Source organism: Peromyscus eremicus, chromosome 19, assembly GCF_949786415.1.
Source record: "Peromyscus eremicus chromosome 19, PerEre_H2_v1, whole genome shotgun sequence".
Classification (NCBI taxonomy): domain Eukaryota; kingdom Metazoa; phylum Chordata; class Mammalia; order Rodentia; family Cricetidae; genus Peromyscus; species Peromyscus eremicus.
Genome location: NC_081435.1, coordinates 52,710,801 through 52,729,607, shown reverse-complemented (window position 1 = coordinate 52,729,607; position 18,807 = coordinate 52,710,801). Strand labels below are relative to the sequence as shown.

Sequence of the window (18,807 nt, the reverse complement as noted above, 5' to 3'; positions counted from 1 at the left end):
CAGGACCTCTACAGGCATGCTGCCGTTGGAACGGGCCAATGAGGAAGAAACAAGTGAGCAGCTACCACAGAGGATGCAAACAGATTCCAGGCAAGGTGGAAAAGCAGCAGCCAATACAAGCAGCAGCAACTTCAGGGCACATTCAGAATATGGAGCGTTTCCAATGACACAGTAGAAGGGTTCAGGGAGTAGAGGAAGAGATGGAGTGGGCCCAGTTCACAGACTTTAAATAAGTTATTTCTTAGGATCTCTAGGGGTTATTGTAAGCTCTGGAAAGTGAAAAATAAAGTGCATGCCCAGCCATCAGAAGTGAAGCTGGCAAAGCTGCCAGGTAAAAGCTGTGGGGAAAACTTAGACAGTACAGTGATTGCCACCCAAGCATGAGGTCCTGAGGTCAATTCCCAGAACCCATGTCAAAAAAGCCAAGTGTGATGCACTTGTAATCCCAGTGCTGGGGAGGAGGACACAGCTGGATCCCTGCGGCTTGCTGGCCAAAGGAATCACACAACACATACACACACACACACACACACACACACACACACACACACACACACGCCAGCCAAAGTTGGATGAGGCCAAGACGGAGCTGCAACCCCGGCGCAGCCAGCTGGGACACAGACTCTCAGAAGCAGCCGGGCTTCACCCTGACCCTGCAGTGGCTAGAACAGCGCTTCAGTGTTTCCTGGGCCTCTCCCATGTCCTCTCACTTTCTTAAGGGCTAGATTAGCTTTTGCTCTGCACTGTTCTGGAGCCAGGCATGGCAGTACGTGCCCGTAAGCCCAGTCCATGGGAGGCAGAGGCAAGACAGTCAAGAGCTTCAGGCTAGACGTGCCAATTGAATGTAGCAAGACTGTCTCAAACAAACAATGAGTTTGGAGGGGAGGAGAAAAAAAAAGAATCACAGGACATTTCTGTCATTGTAGAGAAAATAAAGACTGGATAGATGCCTATGACCCAGGGTGACAAAGACTTCATGTGTACCTTATGCCTCGACATCCCATTCTATGCAGCACTGATTTCAGACAGAACTATCCCACTTTTAGATGAAGAACTACGTGACTGTCCTTTTCCGTCCCTCCAGGTGAGGCCGGCAGGGAAGCCCCTCACCTCTACTGCTGCCATTCTGCACATGGGCAGCTCGCACCACGGCTCAGACAGCCGATCTGCTCCGAACAAGGGCTCTTTTGAACCGACTTGGACTTGGCTACAGTGGAGGTGAAAAACAATCCTGCATCCTAAGTGCTGGACTGTGTCCCAGGGCACCAGAAAGGAGAAGGACCTCTCCTCTGGGCACAGGCCTCTCAAGAGAGGATTAGCGAACTCCCGCTGAGGGGGATGCTAGGCCGCCAGAGTGCAGCTCTACCAACATCAGGTCTCAGAGCCTGGGCAGCTGCCATTACCGCATTAGAAAGACAAAGAGGAAGGAAGTACTCTACTTCTCCACAAGTAACCCCAAGTTACCATGCAGGCTAAACATCACATGCAGTCTCCCCGGCCTCCCACACGGTTACCCCTGTCACGCCTCAGGCCAAGGAACTTCCACTGTTCTCCTTCCAACTCCTGCCCTGACTTCTGCCTGGGAGCCTGGGAACCGGCGAGACGTGGGTTAGGGAACGCTGAGGAGACAGGCTGGGGGTGAGGAGAGGACACTTGCCGGTCCAGGGCTCTGAAGGACACAGTGGATGGCAGGGAATACATTGCAAAACTTGCCCTTGTGATTGTGACCATGCCTAATGACACCTCAGAGCTTCCGCTGACCGATCACTGTGGGTTCTCCCTGGACGCCGGCCTTACACTGCAGGGTACGGTTATCTGTTTCCCAGACGTGCCAGACACGGGTGGTTTTGAAAGATTTGTTAAGGTCTGGGGGAAAGAGGATGAAGGCCATCGGGGAAATACAAGTGATGAGACAGTTATTTTAACAACAACAGAGCAAACCAACAATAGCAAACAAGTAAATTAAAGTGTGTGTGGGGGGAGGCAGATAAAGGAACCCCATAATGGAAAAGACCCCTGCACCCCAGAGTCTGGTTGAAGAGTCAACAATTTCAATGCATTAACGTTTGCTTTGGAGGTCATCTACAGAAGACAATGACTACACTCCTTGTACACAGTGATGCTTCAGAGAAGAATGCTAAAATAGCAATGGTCCACGCTTAAGGCCTAAGCACGTATGACCAAGGACAGCTTTTATCCCTACCCACCTGAAAAGCACAGTTTTCAGAGACTCACAGGAAACGACGTATCTTCACCTCGCTGTACAGCCCTGGTACTCATGATTTTATCAGGCTGTTCTCCTATCCAAGGCATCCCAGGAGCCACTCTGTGATCCCAAAATACAGAAGTAGGGGAGAGTCCTTAGAAACCCTTTGGGCCTAGTAACTTCAAGGTGCCCAAACCCTATCCCTGAACACCGTTCTGTTAATCCTCAGGTTTACCTCTTTATTAAAATATCTTCCTAACAGACTCCGACTCCAGGGCCAGGAGACAGTTCAGACAGGGCCTACCACCAGGGCTAATGGTCGTTCCATGCCCAGGACCTACATGATGGATGAGAGAACAGATTCCCACCAAGCTGTCCTCTGACCTCCACAGGCACGGAGGTTCTGGAAAGAATTCCTCAGGCCGCTGCAGGGGCCAGTACAGACTGGTGTCTCCAACCCAGGGCCCTGCTGTTCTGACAGTATGAGGAAGAGCCCAGAACAAGATGCCAACCTGCCCCTGACTGAATTACCACCGCACTCTTCATATTCAGCACCCAGGAGAGGGGAGGGGAGAGGAGGAGGGGGGGGGTTCCCATTTACTAATCTAGAATGGAGGGGCACTCCGCTTCTGGGTCCCTTTCTGGCACTGATCCATCAGGCGACACCATTTGTCTTTCGAATTTGCATCTTCCTTTTTATCCATTCTCTATGAAAAGTCCCTATTTTCATACAAATAGGAAAAATTTAGGGCTGAAGTTTTCTGGGTTCTTCTAAGATTCTGAGTCCAATTACATTTACAGTTTTAACTTCAGATCTTACCGACAAACTGAGAAATGGGATCACAATTCCATTTTTCAAAAGTATCTTCTTTTAAGACTTATTTCTTGGGGCTGGAGAGATGGCTCAGAGGTTAAGAGCACTGGCTGCTCTTCCAGACGTCCTGAGTTCAATTCCCAGCAACTACGTGGTGGCTCACAACCATCTGTAACGAGATCTGGCGCCCTCTTCTGGCCTGCAGACATATGTGCAGGCAGAACACTATACATAATAAATAAATAAATCTTTAAAAAAAAAACTTCTTTAACTTTATGTATTTGAGTGTTTTGCGTGTGTGCATGCGTGTGTGTGTTTGTGTGTGTGTGTGTGTGTGTGTGTGTGTGTGTGTGTATACACTACTGGATGCCTGGTGACTGAAGAGTTCAGAAGAGGGTGCTGGATACCCTGGAATTGGGGTTATGGATGGCTATGAGCCATCATGTGGGTTCTAGAAATTCAACCTGGCCTCTGCATCTCCAGCCCAGGTTTCATTTTTTACAAAGGAGTTAGGTTAAAACCAGACAAAACCAAAACAAAAAACAACAACTTAAAGGCAAGGGGACTTTCTAAATCCAACTTCTAAGAGCAGAGCTCTCCCGAGAAGGAGGAAACGCGACAGGCGTTCAGATGCCTGTGCTGAATAATTTAATAATAGAGACAAGAGAAAAGAGTATTAGAAAACCTCCAGGTAACACACGGATGGATGCTGAAAGGGTGCTGATGTCTATGGCAGCTAAGGGGTTAAGAAAGGAAAGATAGGTGGTAGAAGGGCCCAGCAGATAGGACACTTGCAAATCTGGCAGACTGAGTTTTGGTCCCCCCAAACTCACGTAGAAGGTGCAAAGAGAGAACTCATTCCACAAAGGTGCCCTCTGGCTTCCGCATGCACAGCATAGCATGCCAGCGTGCACACACAATTAAAAACAGTTTTTTAAAGGTCATCGGAGCTGAATGAGAGCGGAGCAGGATATAAGGTGGTGTTTTGATAGGGATGGAATTTGAGAACTCCAGGATTCCTGGAAATGGTGTCATTTCAGGTTGGTACGAGTGGGGATTCATGGAACTAGTGACGGGGTTGCCCTGGAAGGGAAGAGGGGAAACGTGGGATTTTCCTGTCCCCAGCTCCAGTACAGGTTCCTCTTTGCTGGTGCATAGACAGTCAGCCAACCCTGCAGTTCACAGTCAAAGGAGAAAAACCCTCCAGGTGGAATGTGTGCCTCTCACACAGGCCACCTACCCTCAGTGCCGGAAGGACACAGACGTTCAGACACTCAAGACTCCCCAGGACACACCCAGAGAGCTTGTCTTCCACTGGCTATCCAAAGTACACAGAAGAAAGTTCTTTAAGCAATCCTCCAATATTTGCTTCAGTTTTATTGTTTTGATAATTTCTCTAGGTTTCATTCTGTAAACTCGCTATCTTGAATAGGCAGTATTTAGTGATGTGTGACATATGGGCAGTCGGACAACAGGGGTGTGACATTCCCTGGCAGGAGATGGTTTCTCTGGGTGTATGGGGAAGACAGGGAGTGACATGGGAAGAGGCCTCATTAGGCAGGATCCCCGGTCAGGCAGAGGTACCGTCGTCTTAAGATGGCCATAGGGCGAAAGCATCAGGGGCCAACAAGAACCTGACGACACGAATCCTCAGCAGCCACTCACCCTCTCGAGTTCACCCCACCACAAAATAAAAGGAGCCTTGGACAAGGGAAAGTAGGCTGCCTACTCATTTTTCTAAAACGGCTGACCTGGTGATACCAGGGAGCAGCTGGACTTTTTGTGCACATGGTCAAACTACCTCAACGATAAAGGACCAAGCTCGGCTTGAACACTTCTAGGTCTCAACTGGGCCAAAGCTCAAGAGCTCTGTGCCCCAAAGTCTGGCTCGAATCTTTTCAAGCTGTTTTACACCACCATCCTGTCCCCTGCCCATAATACACTGCCACACCCTACAGAGAGTCCAAGTGGCCAAAAAGGCCAGAGAACAGAACAGTACTGAAAACACAGTCGTTAAAGCGCACAGAAGGCTCAGGCTGCCACCCAGCCAGGGCGTCAGTGAGACAACAGCCATCACCAGCATCACCCACATCACCCCATCCCTGCACACACATTACATGTGCCAAGGGAACCCAGGTCAAGAAACAGTATATGCTTTTATGTTCCCCTAGTTAGGAATTAGAAGCACAAAACCTAGAAAGGCCATCCCTCAACATCTGTGGAGAACTGGTTCCAGTTCCTCCCGTGGATCCCAAATCTCAGATGCTCATGCCACGTATACACAATTTGACACCGTCGTATTTGCAAATAACCAATGCCTATTTTCCCATATACTTTAAATCACTTTTACATCTCTTATAATACTTAACCTAAACATTATATAATCACTGTTGGACTGTATTGTTTATGAAATAATGTCAGGTGGGGATACGTTCAATACTAACATCATTTCTCCTCCCCCCCCCCCCCCCCCGCAAATGTTTCTGATCTGGGGTTGCCAGAACCCATGGATCCAGAACCAGCAGATATGCTAAAGATAAGCAGAGCCATATTCCCAAACTGAAGAGAGGAGGAAAACCCCACTAGAATCTACTATCCTCAAGCAGTCAGCCTACATGGGGGAACTGGATAATTACCATAGTGATACAGTTAGAGATCATAGTTAGATACCCATGCAAACACTACCCTTGGCTCTCTGCATCACCATTAGGCACTAAACCAATCTCCCAGGTGCCCCTGCAGAAGCCTTGTGGGTGGTCCAGATGCACACCTAAATTTGAAAAGGATTTACCTGCCAGGCCTTCTGGCTCAGGCCTATTAATTCCATCATTCAAGGGGCAAAGACAATAGGACCACAAGTTCAAAGCCAGTCTAGGCTACATGGTGAGCTCCTGTCTCAAAAGAAAAAGTAAAAGGGGGCTAAGGATGTCTTTAATTGTCGAGCACTTGCCTGACATGCACAAGCCCCTAGGTTCAATCCCCAACACCACTCACCAAAAGTTTACCAACTTCTCCAGCAGCCCACAAAAAAAAAGAAACCAAAAAAGCAAACATACCTGGCTCCAAATATGTCCTTTTTGGCAAGGTCAATTCCAGAAACAACTTTTACTCTGAGAATACGGGATTCTCCCTGTTAGAAAAAGGAAGGGAGAATAATGAGGTTAAAACGGATCTTTTAATAGACAACTCTTTCAACTAGAAGCTTCAAGTGGGTAACTTCTCCTCAGCCCAACACTGAAACACACTTCAGTTCATGCTCGGGCAACTCCTGCTCACGGTCAAGTTCAGAAGGCAACGCTGTAGCTCTACAATGCTAAGGCTCCAGCCAGGACAAGTTTCAGACCATCTCAGTCTACACGATGAGGTGCAGGCTAGTTAGGGCTATATGAAAAAAATCCAAATGGGAGGCTGGGAGAATGGCTCAGTCGGTAAAGAGTTTGCCTTGCAAGCATGAGAACCCAGTTCGATCCCCAGAACCCACATAAAAGAACTGGGCATGGAACTGGGCATGGTATGAGTTCATAATCACAGTGTTGGGAAGGCAGTGGTAGGTGGAACCCTGGAGCTCACTGAACAGCAAACCTAGCTGACCTGCTGAATTACAGGCCTCGTCTTTAAAGAAAATAACAAAATAAACAAACAAAAAGCCAAGGTAGATGGCATTTTGAGAAATGACATTTGATACACAAACACCATGAAAAAAGATGTGAAGACTATGGAAATGGAGGCATTCTGATTAATGAAGCAGGCAGGTCATTAATATCAATTACTTCTGATATTTGAGAAAATAATTGCCCAGCTGTACCAAGAACACAACCACGGGAGCCACTGAGGTAATATCTTCTAATAACCAGGTGTCAAAATCACTGTAAATAATTCCTCCTTTCAAGTGCATGCATTTAAAAATGTTGCCAGGGACAGAACAGAAAGAAGTTTTATGTAGTGGAATACTTCTTTTTTTTTTTTTTAAGTGCTTTTCAAATTGCAGTATTAGCAAGCAAAGATAATTTCCTAGTTCTGATAAAAAGAAAGAAAAGTCCCATTCTGAAAGGTAACCTCAAACTGGTTAGTCAACTCTTCATCCATCCATCCATCCATCCATCCATCCATCCATCCATCCATCCATTTCTTTCCTGTATTTCTTCGGTATCTTCTATGCACTGGGCACTGCACTTGGTCTTCAGATAAAAACAGAAATAGGCTCCTAGGTCTACTGGAGTAACAGACACCAACACACTGGCACCAGGTGAGGGGCCAAAGGCTGAGGAACATCTGAGGATGGACGAGGTGGCATAGGAGGACTGAGCCACGTCACAGAAGTCTGAGTTTGGGTCACTGTTAACATGAACTGAAATGGAGCACTGTGTCCAACATGCCTCATCGACCAATCATGTGGCCAATGGGACAAAGACTGAGTCTGAGTCAGAGACTTCAGAGCTAATCAGCACAGAGCTGGAGGTTGGTGTGACAGAAAATGGTCTGCAGATAGTTAGCCAAGAAGAATAAAAGGAGGTAACGACTAGGAATGGAGCCCTTGGAACATGAGTTCTGAGTAGCAGGAGGAAAGCCACCAAAAATTCATCTGCCAAGTAAGTTAAGACCTAGGAAGAAGACCTACATGACCTCATAATAGTGAAGTAGAAAGACAGAAAAACAAAAGGCGGATCAAATCTGGTACCGGGCCTTTGCTAATTAGCCACAGATCCACAATACATACAGGCCAACTACAGCATGTGCTTGAGATGACTTATACCTCAGGAGACTTCCATCCCCACTACGAATCTTACCCCCCACCCCCATACACACACTCATCCTCTTTCTCTCCCTGACATAAAACTGCTTCCATACAAATACAGAGAAGAATGCCAACATGTACAAGGAAGATACTTTCAACATGTCTGTGCTGGGGGTAACAGCTCAGTGGTACTTTCCTAGAAGAAGGTTCATTCCCCAGCATGCCAAACAACAGCAGTGTTTGACAGCCCCAAAGGGTTGAAAAGGACAGGGAATGTAAGGCTAGACTCATCAAAAATAATAAAGACACCATGGTACCTTAGTGCAACAGTCTCCCATACAGTTACCAAAGCGCCTCTGAGTGCTGCTGGGATCGCCCTGAACTATCTATCCCTTGTACACTGACAGACCAGGGGTCAAGAATTCTTCCTCTGGCACACGGTGTTCTACAAGTGGAGGCTCTTTTCTGTTTCTCCCCCAAGCTGTCCTTTGCTCCCGGTCACATGGTGCCTCCCCGAGCCTTCTTGCATTGAGGGATGTCACAGGGAACTATTTTTTTTTTTACCCATGGATCAAAATCTGGTAACACACCTCTGCAGAATTCTTGACGAGCGTATGTGACCTGCTAGTGCCCAGTGTATAAAAATGGAGAGCTAACCATGTACCTACCAAAGGAATGGGTCCATGCCTGATCAAAGGGGGAACGAGGAGCCTCAATGCTGGAGGCGACAAGTCTCCTAAATGCAGCCATGCTGAGGGTGAGGGGGTGGGGGTGGGAGGCAGGGGGAATGGAATCTGAGGACACCACAATGGATGGACATGGTTAAATAGGTGACGGGCCAGTCCCAGGTGCCACTCAAGGGACGCCTGGCGGGAAGGGGAGAGATGACCCTGAGGTAGAGAAGCAGGAACCTGCTGAACCACTAGCGCTGCTTCTGTTCCCCTCAGACACAGCTGTGGCGGCCTGCACCTGCGATGGTGGCTGTGGAGAGGAGAGGGAGGGATAACAATGGAGAACAAGGGACTAAGGCTCGCACACCACGGAACAGAAGATACGCACGCTGGCGAGAAACTGTTCACCCTCTTCTCAGAATTTTCAGAAATCCTGGGTAGAGTCCTGCCCTGCATAGATTATTAGATAGGGAGCTCAACCAACCTGCAAGCACATCGGAAGAAAGCAGGGCGCTGGTCCCCTGCACTTGCATTCCCATTGAATGGAGGGTCCTACTTGGGCAGCCTACTTCCCAAAGGAAGCAAAAACCAGGCGACATTTACATGAGTAAATGATGGAAACTCGGCTGAAATAAAGAGGAAGCTAGAATTTTCTAAAGGAAATCAGTTCTTTCACTTAGTAAATGTGAGCACCTGTGCTGAAATCTAACTCGAAATCTAAGGAAGACTACCAAGAGGTCAACCTGCCCTGCAGCCAGCCTTCCCTTGCTTCTAAGAGCACCTCCCCAAAGCCCTCAAAATACAGGAGAACATAGCCCAGCAGAAGCTTGCTAAGGGGTGTGTGTGTTGGCGGGTGGGGGGGGGGGGCTCTAAATCCCCTAAAATTTCGTTCATATTCTTCCCTTGACAGATCTCATTTATAAACCAATCCTTACAAAGCAAATCACGCCAGGTGTGGTGGTGCACACCCTGAATCCCAGCACTCGGGAGGTAGAGGCAGGCGAATCTCTGAGTTCAAGGCTGGCCTGGTCTACAGAGTGAGTTCCAGGACAGCCAGGGTTGTTTGTTACACAGAGAAACCCTGTCTGGGGCGGGTGGGGGAGGAGGGAAGAGGAGGAGAAGGAGAAGGATAAAAAAGAAAAGTAAATAACAGATAAGGATGGGGAGAAGGCACAATGTACAGAGGCGCTTGGCACTCCAAATGTGAGGACCTACACCCAGAGCCTTAGAGCCCAGGCACAGAGGCACATCTCTAATCCCAGTGCTCCTACTGCAAGACAGAGGTGGAGACAGAATCCCAGAAGCTCCAAGAAGAGCGAGCATGAGTTTGCAGTGTTTTCAAACAAAGAAGAAGGTTATTCTCTGATCTCCACAAGGGTACCATGGCACACATGCATATAGCCACACACACACATAATCATAAACGCACACATCACACACACACTGAAATATCTTTCAAGTCACAGATAAATATAAAAACAAACAAAAAATAACTTGAGGGTTGACAGTCAAGACTCATTTTCATCTGAAAAAAAAATCTAAAAAAGCATCTACAATAGGCAGTCAATTCCATACAATGAGCTAATCTAATATCCTTTAAAGGGTATAAAAGGGCCAGTGAGGCTCAGCCAAACTTGACAACCTGACTTTGGATCCCTAGCACCCAATGCACATCTATTAAAAACAAACAAGCAAACAAAAAACCCACCTCTGGGTACAGCACCATGTGCCTACAATCTCAGTGATCGGGAAGTGGAGATAAGATGGATCCATGAGGGATCCTAGCCAAACCAATTCCATGAGAGACCTAGCTCCAGGTTCAGAAAGAGACCTGGTCTCAAAGGTAAGGTGCAAAGTTCCTGAAGAGACCCTACATTCACCTCAGTCCTCCATCTATGTAGCTGCACACACATATACACACACACATATAAACATGTAATAAAGACTGCTTGAAGTCTGAATCTAGAGTTCCAATCAGACCTTGAAGGAGGGAATCCCAGAGTCCATTCACTAACCACTGGGCCCTGGGACCAGGACCATGCAGACTTTGACCCTAAACCTTACTCAAAAGACCTACAGAGTCTCCTTCCTCGGCCTGCTCACCTACCGCCAACCCTACTGCCATGACACTGATCAGGCATCGCTTGGAGTTGAACCCAGAGTTCCAACCAGAACTTGGGATCAATAGGTTGCTCAACCCTTATCAGAGACACTTCCTGCAACAGATGGGAATTAAAACAGAGTCCTACAACTAGACAATGTGTAGAGAGCGAGAGACTTGGGAGCACTCAGTCCTAAGCAGGATGTTTTTATTTAGACTCCTCCCCTCAAGGCTCAAAGATGTATGCCAAAAGGAGGAGCAATGTCTGTAAGAGGTGATGGAGGACTCCAAGGAAATGGTGTCTTCCAGACACAACAGGACTGTGCACCTATTAACTCACAGAGACTGCAGCAGCACACACAGGGCCTGCGTAAGACCAAGCCAGATGAAAATCCCAGCATGGAAAAGGGGAAGTGGACACAAAGTCCCACCCCTAACCAAGAAGCTATTTGCAACTGATACCCGCTGGGAGAGGGAAAATCAGTTTTCTCCAATGGAGTGTCACCGGGTACATCAGCCACACTCCAGGGCAGGCGCCATGCCCAGGAGTAGCTGCCCAGTACAAATAGTACTCCATATGCATGTGTGAGGGGCGTGTGTGTGTGTGTGTGTGTGTGTGTGTGTGTGTGTAGTTTCGGTTTCCCTTAAGAGAGAGAGAAAGTTGGGTGGATAGGGAGGTGGTGGAGGATTTGGGAGAAATTGGAGTAAAGGAAAGAATATGACCAAACTATATTGTATGTAATTCTCAAAAAAAAAAAAAACCAAATACCTATTTTTAAAACATGCATACTCACACACACAGTATACTGTGATGTTGCTGTACCTAATGAGCACTTACTGAATACCCACCACGTGCCAGATACAGTACTGAGATGTAAGCAAGTCGGAGTTCCCACCTCAGAGATCTCCAGGGTTGAAAAGAGGCAGAAGGACAGACTGGAAATACAGAGTGCCAACAATCAACACAATTTCTGAGGGCTCTGGAGACGTGACAGTCAGTGAAGCAACTGACCGAGCATGGCCAGTGCTCAAGAAAGGCCCCTCTGCAGAGAAGACGCCTGAATGGAGACCTGGGAAGCAGTGTTGAGTAGGAAGTTCCAGGCGGGGCTGACGGCAAACCCAGGCACACAGGGACAGGCCAGTTAAGAACGTGCCCAGAAGGGCACTGGGGTGTGGTGGGGTCAGAGACCAGACAGGAATCCTTGGAAGAGGGTGGACATTCTACCAATCATATGGCTGGAAGCAATAAAAAGTGGATGACAAACAGGACTGACAGGGAAAAGAGATCAGGGACAGAGGCAGAGGTGAGGCTTCCAGCCGAGTGGAGACAGGGAAGTGCCCAGACTGAGCACACCCAATTATGTTCAGTGGGGCACGGTGCTGTGGCCCTGTCATCCCAGTGCTCAGAGGCCGGAGGAAGTCAGTCATGGGTTCTGGCCAACAGGGGCGGTACAGTTAAACACCGTCTCAACAGCACCAAGTCACAAAAACCAAAGTTCAAAGTGAAGTGTCTGACTCCATCCAGCCTGGTGTGGGGCGCACGCCTTGATCCCAACATTCCAGAGGTGGAGACAGGTGGATCTCTGTAAGTTCAAGACCAGCCTGGTCTACATAGTCAAGTTTCAGGACAGCCAGAACTACATAGAGACCCTGTCTCAAAAAACAAACAATGAATTAAAAAACAACCAACCAACAAAAAGTGTCTGGTTTAAAAAGAATAAAAAAATTGCAGGGTGGTGTTAGTACACGCCTTTAATCCCAGCACTTGGAAGGCAGAGGCAGGCGAATTTCTATGAGTTCAAGACCAGCCTGGTCTGCAGAGTGACCTTACAAAGCCAGGACCATTACACAGAGAAGCCTAGTCTGGAAAAACAAACAAACAAACAACAACAACAAATAAATAAATAATTAATTAAAAATGAGTTAGCAGCCATGCAAGTTGACAATAAATGGTTCACCTCTTTCTCTTCAACACACAGCTAGACTACATTTCCCAGCCTTCCTTGTGGTTAGGGACACATCACATGATTAAGTTCTGGCCAATGGAATGTGGACAGGAATGATGAGGGCTCCTGCCAGCGATTCATAAGCCATCCCTACAGGACACACGGTCTGTTTGCATACCCATCTCTCTGCTAAATGGAGAAGAGCATACAAGGTGGGCTGGAGGGGAAACTTCATGAAAAGAGGAAAGAGAAGCCCCCCAACATGACCTGCTGCCCCTCCCAGATCAGCGTCCCACTGAAAAGCAAAGGCTGCCGCAGCCGTGAGTCTGCCTTTCTATACAGCATCTTACTGTTTTTTAAAGGCAACGACCAGGCAGAAGTGATGGCTTAGCAGCAAGGTGGGACTCAGAGCTGAGGAATCCTGACCCCACAAGATGGCAGTAGAGAACCAACACCCCCTGAGCTGTCCTCTGACCTCTGCACACCCGTCCAACAGGCGCACGGCGCTCGTGCACACACAAAACTTAATATTTTAAAAAGTCAACGAAACATCTATGCAACCAATATAAAAGATGCCAATAATGTTGACAACCTCTGGTCAGTGGGTAACATCGTCTAGTTTACGTGTCTTTTTTTTCCTTTTGAAACATAAAATATTTTTTAAAAAACGAAAACAAACAAACATTTGCCTGAGGTTGCAGCTCCACAGAGTACTTGCATGGCCAACACCACAAAGAATGAAAAGGGGGAGACTCCCACTTCCACGGAAGTCTCAGAATACACTAGCAATAAAAGGAAATTTGAAGACACAAGTCACAGGGAAAGGAACCAAATCCAGATTGCTGCATTTCTAAAATGCATAAACCCATGAGATTTTTTTTTTCTGTTCTGCCAACTCACAAAGCTATAGAACTGCATTATTAGGAAGATGTGAAATCTTATGCAATATGCAGCCAGCAGCTGGGAGATGGGGAGAGAAGAGGGCTTTTCTTCAGCACTGTTTATAAGCAGCTGTCATAAGAAAGCTCGATTGCTCACTCTCTAAAGTCCAAGCAAAGAGCGTGACGCTATAAAAATCATTTTTAAACAGTAAAGATTTCTTATCTTTGTTTCCTCAAAACGACAAACTTAAATACAGATAAGCAGCCATCATCACTGAGCAGGGAAAAGGTGTGTGACTAACTTACCACATGCAGTGGGCCCCGGGCTGAAGGACTGTACTTTCTGAAGCATGTTATTACTTTCATAAAATCTATGCATGATATTTTGGTCCTTGTTTATGACTTTCGTGGAATCAAATATTTAACTAAGGTGGCCTGGCTTTGACAATAAAAATATTATTCAAAGACATACTGCACAACGCAGAAAGGAGCAGGGCGAGAAGAGGCCAGCCCAAACACAACTTTCCACGTCTCTTCCTGTAATTCACGTACTGTCCTGCTGTTACATAACAGAGGCAACTCCAGATACTTTGTGTGACTTTCCTGAGCACCGACTTCTCTAATGTTTTCATCAAGACCTGGAGCATAATATCACGCCCAAGCCACACATCACAGAGCAGAAGGCCCCTAAGAAGCAGGTGGGATTCTGAAGGCTCATCTGTCGGCAAGTGTTTTGAACACTCTTAAACCATGTGTAGGTGGCACTTGATGATGTCCACCCACAAAGTCTCTGAAATACTGCATCTATCAAAATTCTCCTCCCAGCAAACAACACAACAAACCACACCTTTGAATTCTACTCAAAATGCCCCATGCTGGGGTCTGCCTTTTCCCTGAAGACTTTTCCCTTAGACGGTGACTCCTTATCTACTCGAGTTATCTACAACAGCAGCTGCTATCCCTGAAAGAATGTGATAGCTGGGCTGGGAAATCACATTCTTCCTTCACGGGGGAACCAGTGTAAGCCTAGGTTTCACATACACCAGCTGTCCACATGGATAAGGAAGTCCTAAGTCAGGGATCTCACGATCTTGGTCATTATCCTCTGGATTATTTATGTATGTCGTCCTTACCCTAGAATATATCTGTAATTCTAGTTGGTACCTGTGATACAACGGGGCCACATGTGGACGAAAAGAGACCACCAATGCCATTCTCAACCACAGACTGCATTCACGTCATGCAGCTTTCGTTACTTTTTAGAGAGAGTAAGCTAGCACGTGGAAGTTGCCCATTTAGCAACCACCACCCGAGAGGTTATCATTCATCTTTGCATCCCTGCCCCCAATCTCAGACAAGATTTTGTGTTATGTATTTCTGGAAGACTTTGGTAGTTTTTTGTTTGTTTGTTTGTTTGTTTGTTTTTAAGAGTAGTTCCAGGGTCACAGCAAAGGTGCATGGAAGGTACAGAGATTTCCTACAGGCTACCTACTTCCCTATGACACTCATGTAGGGCCTCCCCCACCATCAACTTCCTGCTTCTGTGATGCAATTGTTACCACTGATGAAACTATTGAAATTACGGTAGTGCCGTGCAGAATATTCTGAACAGTGTGTAGCCAATGTGTGTGTACAAATAAGTAACAGCCCTTCCCTACCTACATTTTAAATAAGAATCCTAAATATCCCTCCCTATATCACACACATTTCTGTCATAGCCAATTCTTCTGTATCCTGTCTCTTGTCCCTTTTTGTCTCCTTTACCCTAACTCTACCCTCTAAGCCTTTTCAACTCTTCACTTCCCTGGCAGATTTCAGGAACATTCTGCCAGCTCTCTAACTTTTTTCCCTCAGTTCTCCACTCTGTCTAAGTCACACTCAACTACTGTATCCAAGGCACGATACTAGCACCGGGCAGGCACACACCACTGGACAAGGTGCATCGCTCTGTCCTCCTACAATCACCTGGGAGTCATCTCTTCCATGGGAGTGGCTAGAGGTGGAAAGGGTCAGTGGTAAAGGAGAAAGGTACAGTGTGAAAAGTGGGAGTGGCCCAAGGCCTGGACTACAGATCCAGATTCAGCTCAAAGAGTAACGGTGATACCAAGTCCCAACACACCGGACTATTTCTATGGCTGTCAGCCATGATTAGTCCAACACAGAACACATGATCAAGTTCAGCCCTACAACACTGTGAAGCTGCAGGACAGAGATATCTGAAAAAGCTACGGGAACTTCAGGGCTCCATACAAGGAGAACTTCTTGGTTAGAGAACAGCCATCCTCACACCGAGTAGGCACAGCTAACAAACATGGGAAAGGAAGCAAATGGCTCTTCAGAGCAAGCCTGTCCTTGAATGGAACTGCCCAAGAGGACTCTGCCTTCACAAGCTGTGTAGGAAACACCGACGACATGCCCATGGATTCCTGGTGCTCTTCTCTCCATTCCCCACAACCCACCACAGTAGAGGCCTCGGGCTGAGTAACTCCTTTCCAGTAGAATAGAGAGGGCGTAACAGAATGTGACTTTGAAGACTAGGCCATAAGACACTCATCCCACCCTGCCACTGCACAAGGGGACAGAAACAGCTACCATGTTATGAGAAGTTGGTATGGAGAGAGACTAGCTACAGGCATGAGACTGAGCCCGTGCTAAATTTTAAACACAGAATCTTCCTCAGAGGCCAATGTGTAAAGGCTAGGCTTCTCAGCCTATGGCAGAGCTGTGAAGGGACGTCTGGGCGGTGGGGCCAATCAACTTTGTCCACTACATACTCCCTACCACAATGCACTACATCACCACATGCCCAACACAAGGAGACTGAAACTTCCCAAACTGAGGACCACATACATATATACATCACATACATACATTTCCTTTTTAGGTTGATTATCTCAAAGTTTTGGTCACAGCAACAGGAAGCTAACACACTTAAAAATTAACCCTCAGTTTCAGCCAAGCCTTCGGTGTGAGAATTACTGCAGGAATGTGGACATGCTCTTGGGGGGGGGGGGGGGGGTTGGGGGGGTGTTGGTAAAAGAGGACAGAAGGGGAGAAAGGATTAGAACTTAATGTGTCAGCAATGACCTGTGGGACTCAGCGACCTGAGACTAGACTCATCTAACCGCACGTTCCCAGACCAGCATGTCTGCAAGCTAATAGCTCTGGAGCCCAATGACAGTGATAGCTTGCTGCATGTGTACAAGTCAAAAATCACTGTACACGTTTAAGTTAACAAGTGTGACACAGCCTGGGAATGGAGGCCAGCAAGATGGCTCCACGGGCATGCTGCCAAAGCTGACAACCTGAGCTCAATTCCCTGGGCCCAACATCTACCAAGTTGGCCTCTGAGCTCCACACATGCACCATGGTACATGCAGGCACACACAATAAACAGAATTTTAAAAAAAGAAAAGACTGGAAACTTTCTGATGAGTCCAGCACAATATTCTAATGAGGTCGCCAAGTCGGCGACAGTATTCACAGAACAAGGAAGCAGGGAGCAAGAGAACAGGTGAAATCCCAACTGGGGCTATTGACAACTGTTGACACTCTGGAAAATTTTCAGAGGAAGAGGGCTGGCAGGAAGCTGGAATTGAAACTCCAGGTGACTAAAACCTGTTGAGGGAAGAGTGTGACTGCCTCCACGCTGCCTCTGGGGACCCTCAAAAGGAAGGAGAAGCCAAGCATACCGTGTGCTGCAGGAGAAACCAAACACAAGACAAGAGAAGGTAAGTGGTCTTCCGGGAACTGACGGTGTCCTGTGAGGGTGCACCGGCCACAGCCACAGCATCTGCTTCAGAAAGGCTCTGCAGCTATAACCGACAAATTCCTGCAGTGCTGGTCCCAATTTTGACCAATCTTCCGGGTCATCCAGGCGCTAGGAACACTGAGCCTGCCTCGAATCGCACAAAGAACAGACTACTCGTTAATCCATGCCTTCAAAGTGCTCTCGTGACATTTCTTCCTGCAAGGACACCACCAGATGCCTTTGTTGGGCTCTGAGGAAAGCAGAGCCTGGCACTCAAAGTGGTTAACCTGAGTTCTTGGCACGTTTCACTTTTCTACATCATTCCACCCCTAAGCTCCATCCCTTGGGAAAAGAGTCGAGCAGCTGAGGTTAAATCAAGTGGAAGGCTGAGGTGTGAGTGGAAAGTAAGCTCAGTACTAATGACAAGAAATATGCCCCATCAGCCACCATCCAAGTGTGTGTGTGTGTCTTAGGCAGAGTAAAAGTTCTAAGGCTGGCAGATTGCTCATAATGTAAAATACTTGCCATGCAAGTATGAAAATATGAGTTAGAATCTCAAGGACTCAAGCAAAAGTCAGCTGTGGTAGTGAATGTCTGCCATCCCAGGGCTACTCTGGTGAGATGTGAGGCAAAGAGAAGACAAGCCCTAGATGCTGGAAGGCCAGCTTGCCTGGTGGTGTTCACAGGTGCACACAACAGGACACACCATCTCAATCAAGGGAGAAGGCAAAAGCCAGTACTCAAGGTTTTCCTATGATCACATACAGGACCATGGCACATGTGTGCCTGAACTCATGCACACAAAAAGATGATGGATGGATGGATGGATGGATGGATGGATGGATGGATGGGTGGGTGGGTGAGTGAGTGGACGGGTGGGTGTTGTGGAAATTATTTTAACTAGGCAAAGATGTGTTAAATTTGTTTATGCTGCAGACTATTACTTTAACTATGTAATGGTATGTTACCTTTGTTTATGCTGCATTTGTTTAATGGCGTAAGGATGTGTGGTTAATTATGTAAAGATGTGTTGCATTTGTTTCACCTTGCCTGCCTAAGGCACCTGTTTAGTCTAAATAAGAGCTGAACAGCCAATAGGTAGGCAGAGAAATGATAGGCAGGGCTGGCAGACAGAATAAAAGGAGGAGAAAGCTAGGCTGGAGAGAAAAGAAGAACCAGAGGAGGAGGAGAGAAGGAGGGGCACACCCAAGCCAGTCAGCCTGACACGGAGAAGCAGTGAAAGTAAGATATACAGAAGGAAGAAAGGCAATAAGCCCCACGGTAAAAGGCAGATAAAGAGAAACAGGTTAATATAAGTTAAAAGAGCTAGCCAGAAATGTGTCTAAGCTAGGCCGAGCACTCACAACTAGTAGTGAGTCTCTGTGTCATGATTTGAGAGCTGGTTGGTGGCCCAAAAGAAAAAGCCTGCTATAGATAAGAGACAGTTCTAGCTAACCCCAGTGAAACAGACCTATAATTCCAGCTACTTAGGAAGCTGAGGCAGGAGGATTGCAAATTCAAGATCAGTTGGGGCCCCTTAGCGAGACCTTGCTTCAACATTAAAAAGCAAAAAGAGGGCTTCAGATATAGCTCAGAGCTCCAGGACCTGTCAATCATGGTACTTGGTCGGAATATATGGAGCATGGCTGGAATGCACACGTGCGTGGTGGTCAGAATACATGAAACTCCAAAGAGCAAGCAA

At 47.1% G+C, this 18,807-nt stretch overlaps 1 protein-coding gene across 2 annotated transcripts in view; it reads right to left on the bottom strand.

Moving 5' to 3' along the window:
* Nedd4l (NEDD4 like E3 ubiquitin protein ligase) overlaps positions 1–18,807 on the bottom strand; it is a 338,079-nt gene that overhangs the window by 217,014 nt on the left and 102,258 nt on the right. For both annotated transcript variants that reach the window (XM_059246793.1, XM_059246794.1), the window contains exon 2: positions 6,077–6,150. In XM_059246793.1, coding sequence (XP_059102776.1) covers positions 6,077–6,150 — 74 coding nt within the window. The remainder of the gene's footprint in view (positions 1–6,076; positions 6,151–18,807) is intronic.